Source organism: Bombina bombina, chromosome 4, assembly GCF_027579735.1.
Source record: "Bombina bombina isolate aBomBom1 chromosome 4, aBomBom1.pri, whole genome shotgun sequence".
NCBI classification, from domain to species: domain Eukaryota; kingdom Metazoa; phylum Chordata; class Amphibia; order Anura; family Bombinatoridae; genus Bombina; species Bombina bombina.
The window spans coordinates 952281470-952299858 of record NC_069502.1 but is presented as its reverse complement, the minus strand read 5'-3'; the positions used below and the strand labels follow the sequence as shown (position 1 = coordinate 952299858).

The window sequence follows — 18389 nt, the reverse complement described above, 5'->3', positions numbered from 1 at the left end:
AGAAGAAATTACACTCCCAGTGGGTAGTAGCAGAGATAATTAATAATTTAATTTCAAGCTGTTTTCCTGAAGTATTGGTCCTTGGTGTGCAGACTAAGATAAGATCAAAATAATAAAATAAGGATATTTGATGTCCCTCCAAGCTCAGCCCATTTTATTGGATAATGTTGCCAAAGAACAAACCTCACCTATTTCATATACAGAAATAAAACTAAATGAGTATGTCATACATTTTATGCTCTGATGCTGGTATGAGTCATTGGAAACACATTATAAAGGGACATGAAACCCAAGCTGTGTCTTTCATGATTGAGATAGAGAATACAAATTTAAACAACTTTCCAATTTACTTCTATTATCTAATTTGCTTCATTTTCTTGGTATCCTTTACCGAAGAAGCTGCAATGCACTACTGGGAACTACTAAACGCATATGATGAGCCAATAACATGAGGCATATAAGTGCAGCAACCAATCAGCTGCTCTTGAGCCTACCAAGGTATCATTTTCAACAAAGTATACCAAGAGTACAAAACAAATGAGATAATATATGTAAATTGCAAAGTTGTTTAAAATAACATGCCCTACCCAAATCATGAAAAAAAAATGTTTTATGTCCTTTTAAGGGGAAAACAGTTTTACAGTACACTGTGCCTTTAATGTGAGGATTAAAACAGTCCTAATGAATATTCAGCTGTGCTTCTGTCCCTTTTTTTAAACTTTTTTTTTTTTTTACTGTTACCATTTAAAGGGGCAGGGAAGTCAAAATTAAACTTTCAATGCTGAAGTTCCAGCAAACAAAGTTGGAAGTCAAAACCTAGATTAGTTATTGCTCTTTTAATCAGATCAGTTTATCACCACCCTAGATTTGTATGATATATGTTTTATTGTTTTTTTTTTTTTTTTATCCATTAGGATTTTTTCAGCTTTTTTGCATAACAGCTCAATTTTCGTTTTTTGTTTTTTCAAATGTTTCTCTAATAAAAAAAAACTACAGGTGGGGGCGGAGCCAACTAGCTAGCAGAGTAGACGTGTGGGACCACAGCTCCTGCCATAAATATATATATATATGAGCTAAAAACTAATATTATTTAATACAAATTGTCCTAAAACACCCTTGTAGCTGAAAGGCCAGCCTGGGTATCATTGGCTTGCCCGCAGAAGGCGAGATTTATGGAAATTTGGGGGCCCTGATAGCACTGTAGCGTTAGGCCCTCAGGCCGAGATCACCAGAGCCGATGAGACTCCTTGCTGCAATTGAACCCTCATTGCCGGAGGGTTAGAGATATTAGCCCAGAGACATAAGGGCTATAGAGGCCATCAACAACCAGAAGCGGATACTGGATCTACTACTGGGGAGAAGTTAGCCCCTACACAGCACTACGAAGCAATACCTCCTGCACTGTTAGGAACCATATATTCTTAGAGATGGCGGATCTAATGAGCGCACTGCAAGCTTTATTGGAGGACTATGAGACTGCAATGCTGGCTAGATTTGATAGCCTTTTGCTGAAAATGCAGTCTGTTGGTGGTCGGGACTCTGTTGCTACGTCAATGGCGGCGGGGGAGGTAGACTCTGACAGACAGCAAGGGAACACGCCATATTGTGCCGGTCAGGCACTACAAATAAATCAAGATATAAACCTCGTGGGAGCGGGTAGATCCGACCGCTCACAGTTTCTTCCTCATTCCGACTCAATAATGGGAACTGTTCCTGTGCTTGAAGCAACGGGTCATGAGGAGCCCACAGATGACTGTGAGGATCAGCAACCTATCCTCTCTTCACTGCCCAAAGAGAATGGAGTTATTTACCCCATGCTGACTTGCGCTGAAAAACCACTACATTTAGCCTTGGTCACTGTGCGGGGGGTTACGGCTGTCCCTCCGATTGTGGGTTTGCAGAAAGGAAGCATCCGGAGTTGCCCTATGCCGGGACTCAGTGCAGGACAGCCATTTCGAGTCCTACATAGGCTCTTGCATAGAAGACTAACCGCGTCTGAGGGTGCCTTGGCAGGATGTGTGAAATCTAGCTGTGCAGCTTTTTCGCTAGCCTGTAGGACAGGAGTGGGCTGAGGAGAGACATTGGAGGTGGATTTGAGTCACAGGACGTTAAGTCATTCTTGATGTTGATGTCTGGTGATTTTAATTTCACAATTTCTTAGAGTACAGTTACTGACCATTATATATTGTGTTTATGAAGTCCTTGGGCTGAATATTGAAACTATATATGTGCCATTGTATTACTAACTCCTAAGTATGCTGTAGGCCTATCTTTTGTGAACTTCTAGTGTGTGTAACTTAAGAACTAGAGAGAGCGATGCTTATATAGCATACACTTTAGTCATATTGAACAAAACTAGTTAATCCTACTATGTGAACAGACAACCACTAAACCTAGCACCCTTAGTGCCCTTATTAAGTGCCCTTCTGTGACTCCTTTTCCACTTACAACCTGTAAAAAGTCTGCTCCCTTATCATTATGGTGGTTCCCTCCTGATATTATATGTTGTCAAGGAGGAGAGTATTTACATCAAAATATAGCTTGGGATACATTGCTTGTTCACTGTAGGCGACTCCACTACCAGTCTAGGATTCGCCCCCCTCCCTTTCCCCTCTTCTCTTCCTCTCCCCTCTCCCCCTTTCCACCCCACTCCCTTTCCACCCCACTCCCTTTCCACCCCCCTCGCTTTCCACCCCCCTCGCTTTCCACCCCCCTCGCTTTCCACCCCCCTCGCTTTCCACCCCCTCCCTTTCCACCCCCCTCGCTTTCCACCCCCTCCCTTTCCACCCCCCTCCCTTTCCACCCCCCTCCCTTTCCACCCCCCCCCCTTTCCACCCCCCCTTCCTTTTCACCCCCTCCCTTTCCACCCCTCCTCTTTTTTTCCTCCTTCCTCTTTTCCCCCTTCCTCTTTTCCCCCTCCTCATATCCCTTTCTCCCTCTTCCCACCCTTCTCCCTCTTCCCCCCTTCTCCCTCTCCCATCTCTTCTCCCTCTCCCCTCCCCATCCCCTCTTCCCCTGTCCCTTTCCCCTCCCCCCTTCTTCCTTTCTCCCTCTTCTTCCCCCCCCCTCTCACAAGTGTAGGCTCTCCCCCCCCTCCCCCCCCCCTCCCCCTTTCCCTTCCCTCCCCTCCCCCCCTTCCCCTCCCCCCCCCCCCCCCTTTTCCCTCCCCCCCCTTTCCCTCCTCTTCCTCTTCCCCCCTCCTCCCTCCCCCTCCTCCTCCCCCCTTCTTTCTCCTTCTCCTTCCCCTTCCCTTTCCCCCTCCCCTTCCCCCTCCTCTTCCCCCTCGCCTTCCCCCGTCCTCTTCCCCTTCCTTCCCCTCCCCTCCTTCCCCTTCCCCTCCCCCTCATTACTTCTGTGCGGTTGGGGATGATTTCCCTTCTCTCTGCACCCTTTTGGCAGAGTTTGGCAGCCTCTGCCCTACCTGTAGAGCCATGACCTAGTTTTCTTTTCCCCTACATCATGATAGAATGGCTCTCAGGGGTTCAACACAGGATCATTGATTTTATAGTGATTTCCTGTTTTCTGAAGTTTGCTTAAGATAATAGTTTGAGATTGCCTATGTTCTAATTGAGGCTCAGTATTAATGGTTATTAGATTATAATATTAATTGAGAGAGGCTATACTCCATGTTTTTCCAAATGATGATCTCTACAGAGCCACCCTGATGATTTTATTATGCTTTACTATATTGATATTGTATATGTACTACATATTCTGTATTTATCCCACATAAGTTGAAATTGCAATCTTTACTATTATCTACGTTGCCATATCCTCAATTGTTTTGTTTAGCTTTGGGTCCCACGACTGGACCTGCTTGTCTGAGGAACTCGCAAAACCTACATGTTTTAAAAAAAAAAAAAATGAGGTGCCCACTGTGTAATGTCATGCCAGTATAATATAAGTTGTATAATGTATTCTGTTGATGAGACTGTTGTCATTGTGATATTCAACCTCAATAAAAAACTATTTAAAAAAAAAACTACATAGCACCAAATTATGCCAAAAACAAAAGTACTTTTGCTATTATCTTAAAAAAGGCTAAGGTACCAATTACCTGTTACTAATACAGATATATGTGAAACAAGAGAGACGGGAAAATAAAGCTTCACTTTAAAAAATTCTTTAAAAAAATGTATGTAAAATAAATTTTAAAAAAGCATTTTTGACAATGATTGGCTTCAGAAATATAATATCAAATGTATGATATAGCGATCTTAACCATATTATTGAAGGGACATAAAACCTACAATTTTTTTTTCAGGATTCAGATAGTGCATGCAATTTTAAATAAGTCATTTACTTCTATTATCCCATTTTCTTTCTGACATGAGTCCCCGGATCATCTAATTACTATTGGAAATATCACTCCTGCCCAGCAGGAGGCGGCAAAGAGCACCACAGCAAAGCTGTTAAATATCACCTCCCTTCCCTCCCACCCCAGTCATTCTCTTTGCCTATGTTAGAGCAAGGAAGTGGTAAAGTGTTAGAAAAAGATTCTTCAAGCAAGATTTTTTTTTTTTTTTAAGTAGTGCAAGATTGTGCTGCTTTGTTCTAGGGTGTAGCCGTAGTCCATATCAGTCTCTTCAGTAGAGCAGTGGTGGCTTTAGAGCAATGAGAACTTGTGGGACATAATTCTCACTGCGCCTCCCATATACTGATGCTGCCCTAACTCTGAAAGCCTGAGTAAAATTACTCAGTCTTTTTTCTTTCCACAGGGCTATGTGAGGGAGAGGACCTCTCAAACCTGGTGAGCTGCCTTGCTGTCGGGCAGATTTGTGAGGTAAGTGTTGACTTTATTATTTCTGGTAAGGAGAAAGAACACTCAGAAAAAGTGGGCACTTTATTTCAAACACATAAATGACAAAGTTTTATATAAGAAGGGACACTTAAACTCTCCTATACTGGAGAGGATAGATAAGACAGCCGCTTGGGCACTGGGGCGGAGGAAGAATTTTAGGCTATGGTGGTTCCACTACTCCCGGCAGTTAAACTTTATTACAAAATGCAGACCGGGAGATTCTTGTTTTGGGGACGCCCACGATGGGCGGAGCTATGTGAGGCGACAATCTGTGTTGCGCGCCACTTTTACTTTACTTCCGAGTGCGGAGGGAGAGAGTATTTTCAGGGTCTGGCTAGAAACGCATGAATTTCTGAAAGCATGCGTTTCTAGGACCTCTAGATCATTTATTTAGGGGGAATTATTAGCAGATCATGTAGGCACCTCAGCAAAGAAGCTGAGGTGTAGAGGTGGTGTTTTATTATTATTCAAAAGAATTTTCTCATTCTGCAGACTAAAGTAAAAAAGTTACGATTTACATTTAAAGGGACAGTAACGTTTTTGTTATTTTAATTTTTATTAAAAAATCAAGGTGATAATTTGATCCATTGTGAGTCAGAATGGACCAAGAGGCTTTGCAAAATGTCACTTGTTCTTTGTATTTTGATGCCAATGTGGAACCACCAATCCCTTTCTGTTTCTCATGTATTGAGAGGACTTTAAATTATAGGGACAAACTTTTTTCTGAGCCAACATTTTCTAAGGCGGATGTTGTCCAGGAGTCTAATGACAATGTTTAATTTATGCCGCAGCTTTCTCCTCATGGGTCGCAAATTTTACCGCCCACACATGCAGTGCCCTGCGCTTCCCCTCTGACTCCTCCTGGAGTTACGTTGCAAGACATTGCTTCCCTCATGTCTTCTGCAGTTTCTGATGCGTTGTCTGCTTTCCCCATGTTGCAGGGAAAACGCAAGAGAAAAAAATAAACATTCAGTTAGCGAGGTTACTGATGCAGTTGTCGCTATTTTGAATACCCCCTCCCAGAAGCCTGAGGAGGAGGATACTTTGGGAGCATCTTAGGGTGAAATCTCAGATTCTGACAGTGTAATTCCACCTGCTGATACTGAAGTTGTATCTTTCAGGTTTAAGCTAGAACACCTCCGTCTGTTACTCAAGGAGGTTTTAGCTACTTTGGATGACAGCGGCCCTTAAATTGGCTAATTCCTTTATTACTGACGCTTCCCTACAGGTTATCAAACTGGGAGCAAAGATTTCAGGGTTTGCTGTACTAGCCCGCAGAGCTTTATGGTTAAAACCTTGGTCTGCGGATGTGTCATCTAAGTTTAAACTTTTAGCGATTCCTTACAAGGGAAAGACCTTGTTTGGACCGGGTTTGATGGAAATAATCTCTGATTTACGGGAGGAAAGGGTCATCTTCTCCCTCAGGATAAGAGAAACAAGCAAAAGGGACGTCAGAGTAATTTTCGTTCCTTTCGAAATTTCAAGGGAAATTCTTCCGCTTCCTCTTCCAAGCAAGAACAGTCTAAACCTTCCTGGAGACCCAATCGGTCTTGGAACAAGGGAAAACAATCCAAAAAGCCTTCTATTGAATCTAAGACAGCATGAAGGGCCTGCCCCCAATCCAGGACCGGATCTTGTGGGGGGCAGACTTTCCTTCTTCTCTCAGGCTTTGGTTCGAGATGTTCAGAATCCCTGAGCTGTGTACATAGTGTCCCAGGGATACAAACTAGAGTTCAAGAATTTTCCTCCCAGAGGCAGGTTTCTGCTTTCAAGATTATCTGTAGACCAGACAAAAAGAGAGGCATTCTTACACTGTGTACGGGACCTCTCCGACCTGGGAGTGATAGTTCCTGTTCCGATGCAGGAGCGGGGTCTGGGGTTTTATTCCAATCTGTTTGTGGTTCCCAAAAAGGAGGGAACCTTCAGACCAATTTTAGATCTCAAGAGTCTAAACATATTCCTCAGAGTACCGTCCTTCAAGATGGAAACTATTCGTTCCATTCTTTCTTTGGTCCAAGAGGGTCAATTTATGACAACGGTGGATTTAAAGGATGCGTACCTGCATGTTCCCATTCACAGGGATCATCACAAGTTTCTAAGGTTTGCATTTCTAGACAAACACTTCCAATTTGTGGCTCTTCCCTTCAGCCTTGCCACAGCTCCCATCATTTTCTCAAAGGTTCTGGGATCCCTGTTAGCGGTGCTCCGATTACGGGGCATTGCAGTGGCCCCCTATTTGGACGAAATCCTGGTCCAGGCGCCATCCTTTCAACAAGCAAGGTCCCACATGGAAATGTTATCTTTCCTGCGATCTCACGGATGGAAGGTAAATTTGGAAAAGAGCTCCTTAGTTCCAATTACAAGGGTAACTTGGGAACCATAATAGATTCCCTATCAATGAAGATTTTTCTGACAGAAGTCAGGAAATCAAAGATTTTCGATTCTTGCCTAGTGCTTCAGTCCGCTCCTCGCGCCATCGGTGGCTCAGTGCATGGAGGTAATCGGGTTGATGGTGGCGGCAATGGACATCATCCCATTCGCTCGTTTCCACCTCAAACCTCTGCAGTTAAACATGCTCAGTCAATGGAACGGAGATTATGATGATTTGTCTCCACGAATACAGCTGGAGCAGGAGACAAGGGATTCTCTTCATTGGTGGTTGTCTCAGGATCATATCTCCCAGGGAACCTGCTTTTGCAGATCGTCTTGGGTTATTGTGACAACAGACGTCGGCCTTCTAGGATGGGGAGCAGTCTGGGGCTCTCTAAAGGCTCAAGGAACTTGAACTCAGTCTGTTCTGCCCATAAACATTCTGGAGCTGAGAGCAATCTTCAATGCTCTTCTTGCCTGGCCCCAGTTAGCCTTGGCCCAGTTCATCAGGTTCCAGTCGGACAACATAACTTCAGTGGCTTACATCAACCATCAGGGAGGAACGCAGAGTTCCTTAGCCATGACAGAGGTAGCCAAGATAATTCGGTGGGCGGATACCCACAATTGCTGTCTGTCGGCAATCCACATCCCAGGGGTGGACAACTGGGAGGCGGACTTCCTGAGCAGACAGACCTTTCACCCGGGGGAGTGGGAACTCCATCCAGAAGTGTTTTCCAGCCTGATTCTCAAATTGGGTCAGCCGGAATTGGATCTCATGGCATCTCGGCAGAATGCCAAGCTTCTGAGGCATGGATCGAGGTCAAGGGACTCTCAGGCTGTACTGATAGACGCCCTGGCGGTACCTTGGAATTTCAGTCTTGCATACCTATTTCCTCCGTTCGCTCTTCTTCCTCGGGTCATTGCTCAAATCAAGCAGGAGAGGGCGTTGGTGATCCTCATTGCACCAGCTTGGCCTCGCAGGATTTGGTATGCAGATCTGGTGAATGTCGTCTCTTCCACCTTGGAAACTTCCGTTGAGGAAGGACCTTCTACTTCAAGGGCCCTTCCTTCATCCAAATCTAGTTTCTCTGAAGCTGATTGCTTGGAGATTGAACGCTTAATTTTATCCAAGCGGGGATTTTCAGATTCGGTCATTGAGACCATGATTCAGGCTTGAAAACCTGTGACTAGAAAGATTTACCACAAGATATGGCGTAAATATCTATATTGGAGTGAATCCAAGGCTACTCTTGGAGTAGAGTTAGGATTCCTAGAATTCTGTCATTTCTCCAAGAAGGTTTGGAGAAAGGATTATCTGCAAGTTCCCTAAAGGGTCAAATATCTGCCTTATCTATTTTGTTACATAAACGTCTGGCAGACGTTCCAGACGTGCAGTCGTTTTGTCAGGCCTTGGTCAGGATCAGGACTGTGTTCAAGCCAGTTACTCCTCCCTGGAGTCTTAATTTAGTTCTTACGGTTCTTCAAGGGGCTCCGTTTGCGCCTATGCATTCCTTAGATATTAAGTTGTTATCTTGGAAAGTTTTGTTTCTTGTTGCTATTTCTTCTGCTCGTAGATTGTCAGAGCTCTCGGCATTACAGTTTGAGTCACCTTACCTTATTTTTCATTCGGATAAGGTTGTTTTACGTACAAAGTTAGGGTTTCTCCCTAAAGTAGTTTCTGACCGGAACATTAATCAGGAGATTGTTGTTCCTTCCTTGTGTCCTAATCCTTCTTCTCAGAAGGAACAACTTTTGCACAATTTAGACGTGGAACGTGCTCTAAAATTTTACTTATAGGCGACTAAGGATTTTCGTCAGTCTTCTGCTTTGTTTGTGGTTTTCTCTGGAAAACGTAATGACAGAAAGCTACGGCTACTTCTCTTTCTTTTTGGCTGAAGAGTATCATAGCAGCCTATGAAACTGCTGGATAGCATCCTCCAGAGAGAGTTACGGCTCATTCCACGAGGGCTGTTGCTTCCTCATGGGCATTCAAAAATGAAGCTTCTGTGGAACAGATTTTCAAGGCTGCAACTTGGTCCTCTCTTCACAATTTTTCAAAATTCTATAAATTTGACACTTTTGCCTCGGCTAAGGCCGCTTTTGGGAGTAAGGTTCTAAAAGCAGTGGTGCCTTCAGTTTAGGTTCCCTGTCTTGTCCCTCCCTTATCATCTGTGTACTCTAGCTTGGATATTGATTCCCAATAGTAATTAGATGATCCGTGGACTCATCGTGTCATTAGAAAGAAAACAAAATTTGTTACCTGATAAATTTCTTTCTTTCTTGACACGATGAGTCCACGGCCCGCCCTGTTCTTTAGACAGGGTGTTAGTATGTTATCAACTTCAGACACCTCTGCACCTTGTTACTTCCTTTCTCTCCTTTACTTCGGTCAAATGACTGGGGTGGGAGGGAGGGAGGGGAGGTGATATTTAACAGCTTTGCTGTGGTGCTCTTTGCCACCTCCTGCTGGGCAGGAGTGATATTCCCAATAGTAATTAGATGATCCGTGGACTCATCGTGTCAAGAAAGAAAGAAATTTATCAGATAAGCATAAATTTAGTTTTTTTATTTCTTTTCTTAACTTTTGTTAAAAAGCAGGGGCGTAAGCTCAGTTGCGTGCACATCTAGAGCACTATATGGCAGCAGTTTTACAAGAATGTTATTGATTTGGAAAACTTATACCTAGGTATCTTTTCTACAAAGAATATCATGGGAACGAAGCAAATTTGATAATAGAAGTAAATTGGAAACTTTTAAAAAATGTTTTGCTCTGTCTGAGTCACAAAAGAAAATATTGAGGTTTCATATCCCCTTTAAAGCAATACTTGCATTCAAAGAAAATCTCCTGAGAAACTGGGGTGTGTTCCACACTGTCTTTTCTGGCCAGACTGTACAAACACTATTAAAGACCAAGCAAGTAACATACGCAGTCACATCTATGACACTTGCACTTGTATGTATTGCTGCATGAAACATTATAGACAAAAATGTTCATGCATTTTAGGCAGCTGCGTTGTCTAGAATTGTTATTGCAAAAAGCAGTGGTATATGTTAGAACCAAAACACACAACAAAAGTTTTCCATTTTATTTAATTCATGGAGCTAATAGAGCAAAGACGCACCTGTTGAAATGTTTAACCTATCACTCCACCAAGTTGCTTCTTTCGCTTATATTGTAATTGTGAGATATTATGTAAAAACCAATAAAGATTATTAAAAAAAAAAAAAAAAAAAGGGAAATTAAAGATTTATGTACCCAAAAGTTTACTTGCCTTTCATGTATTGCCAACCTCTTCGGCGCTGCAGTATGTTCTTTTTTGTTTTATTTTATTTTTTACGCAATCTCGGGCTTGCGGTCTAATCACAGCACGCCCGATCTCGCTGTTCAAGTAAATGTAGTTTGCTCCCACACTGGGTAACGCTGTTGGCTGCTTTACTCAGTGTTGGAGCGTGCTGTATTTAGTTGTACGGACAAATTTCTCATCTTTAACAGTTACGGCTATCCTTCTATTATATAATCCTACACATAGTGCACAATTCTGTTATATTTCACAGCATCATAGGGTCCGCTAGTAATAAAATGATATGTCCTAACAAATTAGTGCATGTCTTTTTTTTTCTCTCACTATAATACCCCTTTAAAAATGAAATCCACAAATGATGTACGATAAGTCCTGTTGCATTTATCCTACTGTGATTAAAAGTATGTTTTGCTTTATGGATTATGTTATTGAATGTTAACATTATTCAACATATTCCAGGAAAAATACCCTCAAGAACATTATTTCTGTACTGATACACTAAAGACATATTGTTTTGTTTAAAACGTTACTTAAAAGGAACATGAAACCCAAACATTTTTTTTTCATGATTCAGACAGCATAGTACATTTTTTAACAACTTTTCAATTGACTTCTATTATCCAATTTGTCTAATTCTCTTGGTAACCTTTTGTTGAAGGAACAGCAATGCACTATTGGGAGCTAGCTGAGCCAGTGACAACATATATGATATATATATATATATATATATATATATATGTGTGTATGTGTGTGTGTGTCATTTAGATAACATTGAATTCACTCCCTTGGAGTTATATATGAGTCAGCACTGATTGGCTAGAATGTAAGTCTGTCAAAAGAAAAAAGGAGGCCGCCTGCAGAGGCTTAGATACAAGGTAATCATAGAGGTAAAAAGTATATTAATATAACTGTGTTGGTTATGTAAAACTGGGGACCGGGTAATAAAGGGATTATCTTTTTGTGTGTGTGTGCTGCCAACCTGCCACCAATCAGGAGCATTACTGCTCCTACCTAGGTATGATTTTCAATAAAGAATGCCAAGAGATGTAAGCGATTTGTATAACAGAAGTGAATTGGAAAGTTGTTTAAATTGGCATATTCTATCTGAATCATGAATTAATTTTTTTTTGTAGGTTCTTGTCCCTTTAACCCCTTAATGACCGGACCATTTTTCAATTTTCTTACCCTTAATGACAATGGCTATTTTTACATTTCTGCGGTGTTTGTGTTTAGCTGTAATTTTCCTCTTACTCATTTACTGTACCCACACATATTATATACCGTTTTTCTCGCCATTAAATGGACTTTCTCAAGATATCATTATTTTCATCATATCTTATAATTTACTACAAAAAAAATAATAAAATATGAGGAAAAAATGGAAAAAACACACTTTTTCTTACTTTGACCCCCAAAATCTGTTACACATCTACAACCACCAAAAAACACCCATGCTAAATAGTTTCTAAATTTTGTCCTGAGTTTAGAAATACCCAATGTTTACATGTTCTTTGCTTTTTTTGCAAGTTATAGGGCCATAAATACAAGTAGCACTTCGCTATTTCCAAACCACTTTTTTTCAAAATTAGCACTAGTTACATTGGAACACTGATATCTTTCAGGAATCTCTGAATATCCCTTGACATGTATATATTTTTTTGTTAGAAGACACCCAAAGTATTGATCTAGGCCCATTTTGGTATATTTTATGCCACCATTTCACCGCCAAATGCGAGCAAATAAAAAAAAAAACTTTACATTTTTCACAATTTTAGGTTTCTCACTGAAATTATTTACAAACAGCTTGTGCTATTATGGCACAAATTGTTGTAAAAGCTTCTTTGGGATCCCCTTTGTTCAGAAATAGCAGACTTATATGGCTTTGGCATTGCTTTTTGGTAATTAGAAGGCCGCTAAATGCTGCTGCGCACCACACGTAAATTATGCCCAGCAGTGAAGGGGTTAATTAGGTAGGTTGTAGGGAGCTTGCAGGGTTAATTTTAGCTTTAGGGTAGAGATCAGCCTCCCACCTGACACATCCCACCCTCTGATCCCTCCCAAACAGCTCTCTTCCCTCCCCCACCCCACAAATGTCCCCGCCATCTTAAGTACTGGCAGAAAGTCTGCCAGTACTAAATAAAAGGAGTTTTTTTTTTTTTTTATAAAAAAAATAAAATATTTTAGCTGTGATGGACTCCTGCCTTAGCCCCAACCTCCATGATCCCCCCCCCCCCCCCCAGCTCTCTAACCCTCTCCCCTATCTAATTGCGGCCATCTTGGGTACTGGCAGCTGTCTGCCAGTACCCAATTTGGCCAAAAACAAAAGTATTTTTTGCTCTTTTTCTTTTTTTGGGGGGTTTTCTGTAGTGTAGCAGCCCCCCACAATACCCCTACCCCCCTCCCCCTCCCAGATCCTTTTATATTATTAAAAAAAAAAATCTTTTTCCCCCCCCCCTCTTCCCTACTCATTGGTGTCAGTGGCCAGCTAATGCGCGCGCGCACACGCGCGCGCACGCTCCCGGCACCCGGCGTGCACATTGCACTTCTAGGAACCGGATGCCGGGTAGCGATGGGCCGCCCACCCGCCTCCCTGTTGCGCTCCCACCCACCAACGAACCGGCACCATCGCTACCGGTGCATAGAGGGCCACAGAGTGGCCCTCTCTGCATCGGAGTCTTCTAAAAAGGTATTGCAGGATGCCTCCATATGGAGGCATCACTGCAATACCCTGAGAGCTGCTGGAAGCGATTGCGATCGCTTCCAGCACTCTCTTAGACAACTGACGTACCAGGTACGTCCATTGTCATTAACTACTTGTTAATGCATGACGTACCTGGTACGTCAGTTATCATTAAGGGGTTAACTGAATTGTGGTATAGTCTCCAGATCAATACACTTCCTTAGCATGTGCATAAAATGCTAATAAGCAAATTTTCGATTTATTTATAAAGCAAAGTTTATCTAAATTTTATTTATTTTAGATCGATCCTGGACAAGGATGGAGTATTGTATGTAAAGTTGCGTGCTGGACAGTTGTCTTACAAGGAAGATCCAATGGGCTGGAGAAGCCTTCTTGCACAAAAAGTCACTCACAGAAACTCAGAGGCCCGCACCTTTAAGGTACGTTTGCTTAAAAACAAAAAGGATTTGCTTATCAGGTGGCACAATGCCTGCACCTTTAAACAGTAATTGGTATTTCTTTTCTATCACATGGAGAGTCCACAATTTCATTCCAATTACTAGTGGGATATTCAACTCCTGGCCAGCAGTGTCACTTCCCTTAGCCATAATCCAAATTCTCTTTGCCTGTGTCAAGGGAGGATGTGCGAAGATGGTGTCTGAAGATATTTAATCCTTTAATGGGTACTTTTTCCCTGCAAGCAAGGATTGGGGGCTATGCTGTGTCCATGTCAATCTCTTTAGTAAGAGTAATGGTGGCTTTTAGCAGAAGGCGGCGATGTAGTCCTTACTTAACTTCTAACATTAGTCCCTGATAGATAGGAATAAATCTGTCACACATAAGAAATGTTCCTGTCCTGCAGCCGGAGCCACAGGTGAGTGCTTTTTCCTTCTAGGTGGAAGGACAGCACTTTTAGGGGTTAATGCCTCTGACAGGTTACCATACACATGGTGGTTCCTTGGGAAGGTCAAATGCTCCCTGGTGGGTCTGAATAACTTATTCATCCCTTCATATAGGGATTCATAAAGGGCCGAGCAGATGTAAAACTTGTATGTGCAGGCACTGTGGGACATTAGGGGTTAATAAGTTTCCCCTTTAAATACCTACGATACTAGGCTGGTTGTGGGTCAATTCATCAATATGGCAGTTTATTTTGTTTAAAGGGACAGTCAACACCAGAATTGTTATTGTTTAAAAAGAAAGATAATCCCTTTATTACACATTCCCCAGCTTTTGCATAACCAACACTGTTATATTAATATACTTTTTACCTCTGTGATTACCTTGTATCTAAGCCTCTGCAAACTGCCCCCTTATTTCAGTTCTTTTGACAAACTTGCATTTTAGCCTATCAGTGCTCACTCCTGGGTAACTTCACGTTAGCTCAATATTATCTCTATGAAACACATGAACTAATCCCCTCTAGTGGTCAAAATGCTTTCAGATTAGAGGCAGTCTTCAAGGTCTAAGAAATTAGCACATGAACCTCCTAGGTTTAGCTTTCAACTAAGAATACCAAGAGAACAAAGCAAAATTGGTGATAAAAGTAAATTGGAAAGTTGTTTAAAATTACATTCCCTATTTAAATCATAAAAAAAATTGGACTTGACTGTCCCTTTAAGGAGTGGTATTTGTTCTTTATTTCAATGTATGGGACTTTCGTTAGAGGTTTTGGGCTAACGTTTATTCGGCTATGAGTTGCACTCAGTGCATGCTTTTGTTTTGTGGTGCAGTTGAAAATCTTTCTTGCGCTCATGTGACCTACGCTCTTCCGCTTCAGCCTTGCTCAGTACGGAGCGGAGTGTAGTGAGGTTACTTTGGCGGCCATCTTTTCCATTTCGTAGGACGGTAAGCTCATTGCGACTTGAATAAGTCTATGGAGGAGATAGATCGTCTCTGCTCTACTCCGGTGTAGAGTTCCGGTTTTTTTAATAGTGGATTCGTTCTCCGGAATGTCATCTAAGTCATCTAAGCCCTGAGGGTATAGGATGTAAAGAGGTTGTAAATAAAGTTCTTCTTTAATTTATGCTCTTACTTTATTTATTTTGTCAGACCGGATGTATCCGTTTTCATTAATTATAATAAATCAAACAGTCATTATTGCGGGATGGTGTTTCCTTTACTATGGACTCTGATCCTGCCTTATCTGCCAATTTTGACAAATGTTTATTTTGCTTGGAGGTAACTATTGTTCCTTCTGTGCTATTTTGAACCACTTTTTTCAATAAATTCTTGTTGTCAAGAGATAAGAATTGTTGTCTGGACCATGCCTCAGCTATTTCCTCTAACGTCCCAAGCGTTATCTACTTTCACATGCAGTGCCCTGTGGTTCCTCTCAACAAAGTCCTGGTGGTATTTTTTTACCAGGAGTTTTTGTTTCACAAATAACTTCTGCAGTTTCTGCAATCCTGTCAGTCTTTCTGGTGACTGGTAAGCGGAGAAAGTCTAGGAAAGTTTCCCAGTCTAAAAGTTCTGACTAAGTCTACACTAGTCGCTCTAGCTCAGTTATCTGAGGTAGATCATTACTCAGCAGATTCTGAGGGAGAAATGTCTGACTATGAGTCTGTAGAAGGAGAAACTAGTCAGTGTAGCAGATCAAGAGGAACTTAATTTTAGATTCAAACTGGAGCACCTCCATTTACTTTTGTAGTAGGTCCTTGCTACTTTGGAAGTCTCAGATTTTACTGCTGCTGAGACTCCTTAGAAATCTAATAAGCTTAACAGAGTGTTTGATGTTATTCCTTCATCTGTTGAGGTTTTTTCCAGTTCCAGACCGGATGACGGAAATTATTGCTCAGGAATGGGAAGAGTTGGGAATTCTTTTTCCCTGTCCCGTTTTTAAGAAAGTGTTTCCTGTTACAGACTCTGTGCGCGATTTGTGGCACATTGTGCCTAAGATAGAGGGAGTTATCTCTACTCTAGTCAAGAAATCCACTATACCTATTGAGGATAGTGCTTCCTTTAAGGATTCCATGGATTAGAAGCCGGAGGCTTATTTAAGGAAGATGTACATTCATCTGGGATTACAGCAGCATCTTATTGGTGCGATACCTTGTCTGACCTAATTTCAGAAAATACTAAGATAGAGGAGATCCAGGATAGGATCAAGGCTCTAATGCTGACTAATACATTTATCTGTGATGCCAGCATGCATGTAGTTAGTCTGGGAGCCAAGATATCTAGCCTTGCAGAGCTCTCTGGTTAAATTCTTGGTCTGCAGATGTATCTTCCAAGTCCAAAGATGTTATTTGGTCCTGGTTTGGTGGAGATAATTTCCTGGTGGGAAGAGTTCCTTCCTAACTCAGGACATGAATAATAGAGACCCAAGGGTTGCCAGATTCTACTTTTCTCTTGTTAAGTGTATTCAGTCCACGGGTCATCCATTACTTATGGGATATTCTCCTTCCCAACAGGAAGTTGCAAGAGGATCACCCAAGCAGAGCTGCTATATAGCTCCTCCCCTCACATGTCATATCCAGTCATTCTCTTGCAACTCTCAACATAGTAGGAAGGCGTGAGAGGAGTGTGGAGTTTTTTATACTTAATTATTTATTCAATCAAAAGTTTGTTATTTTAAATGGCACCGTAGTGTGCTGTTTTTCTCTCAGGCAGTATTTAGAAGAAGAATCTGCCTGCGTTTTCTATGATCTTAGCAGAAGTAACTAAGATCCACTGGCTGTTCTCGCACATTCTGAGGAGTGGGGTAACTTCAGAAAAGGGAATAGCATGCAGGGTCCCCTGCAAATGAGGTATGTGCAGTAAAATATTTTTCTAAGGAATGGAATTGTCTAAGAAAATACTGCTGATACCGATGTAATGTAAGTACAGCCTTAAATGCAGTAGTAGCGACTGGTATCAGGCTGATGAATGTATGTACAGTAAAGTAATTTTCTAAGTAATGGAATTTGACTAAGAAAATGCTGTTAATACTAAAGTAATGTATGAGCCTTAACTGCAGTAGAAGCGACTGGTAGCAGGCTTATTAATAACACTACATAAACTTTAAAATGGATGTTTAAAACGTTTACTGGCATGTTAATCGTTTTTGTGAGGTACTTTGGTGATAAAACGTATTGGGGCATGATTTTTTCCACATGGCTAACATATATTTCTGCATAGAAACAGTTAACTGAGGTTTCCCACTGTTGTAATATGAGTGGGAGGAGCCTATTTTAGCGCTTTTTTGCGCAGTAAAAATTCAGTCACAGTCTTCCTGCTTCTTCCTCCATGATCCAGGACGTCTCTAGAGAGCTCAGGGGTCTTCAAAATTCATTTTGAGGGAGGTAATCAGTCACAGCAGACCTGTGACAGTGTGTTTGACTGTGATAAAAACGTTAATTGTTAAATTGATTATCCGTTTTGGGTATTAAGGGGTTAATCATCCATTTGCTAGTGGGTGCAATCCTTTGCTAACTTAATACATTTACTGTGAAAATTTGGTTGCTATAACTGATTCGGTTCATTGTTATTTCAACTGTGACAGTTTTTTTGTGCTTCTTAAAGGCGCAGTAGCGTTTTTTTATATTGCTTGTAAATTTATTTGAAAGTATTTTCCAAGCTTGCTAGTCTCATTGCTAGTCTGTTTAAACATGTCTGACACAGATGAATCTGTTTGTTCACTATGTTTGAAGGCCAATGTGGAGCCCCATAGAAATATGTGTACTAAATGTATTGATGTCACTTTAAATAAAAGTCAGTCTTTATCTGTAAAGAAATTATCACCAGACAACGAGGGGGAAGTTATGCCGACTAACTCTCCTCACGTGTCAGTACCTCCGCCTCCCGCTCAGGAGGCGCGTGATATTGTGGCGCCAAGTACATCAGAGAGGCCCATACAAATCACTTTGCAAGACATGGCTACTGTTATGACAGAGGTATTATCTAAATTGCCAGAATTAAGAGGCAAGCGCGATAGCTCTGGGTTAAGGACAGAGCGCGCTGATGATATGAGAGCCATGTCCGATATTGTGTCACAATTTGCAGAACATGAGGACGGAGAGCTTCATTCTGTGGGTGACGGATCTGATCCAGGGAGACCGGATTCAGAGATTTCTAATTTTAAATTTAAGCTTGAGAACCTCCGTGTATTGCTATGGGAGGTATTAGCGGCTCTGAATGATTGTAACACAGTTGCAATTCCAGAGAAATTATGTAGGCTGGATAGATACTATGCGGTGCCGGTGTGTAATGACGTTTTTCCTATACCTAAAAGGCTTACAGAGATTATTAGCAAGGA

At 41.7% G+C, this 18389-nt stretch overlaps 1 protein-coding gene across 1 annotated transcript in view; it reads left to right on the top strand.

Annotated features, from left to right (window-relative positions):
- ANAPC1 (anaphase promoting complex subunit 1) overlaps positions 1–18389 on the top strand; it is a 592717-nt gene that overhangs the window by 463655 nt on the left and 110673 nt on the right. The window contains exon 39 of the mRNA XM_053712607.1: positions 13455–13593. Within this exon, the coding sequence (XP_053568582.1) occupies positions 13455–13593 (139 nt within the window). The remainder of the gene's footprint in view (positions 1–13454; positions 13594–18389) is intronic.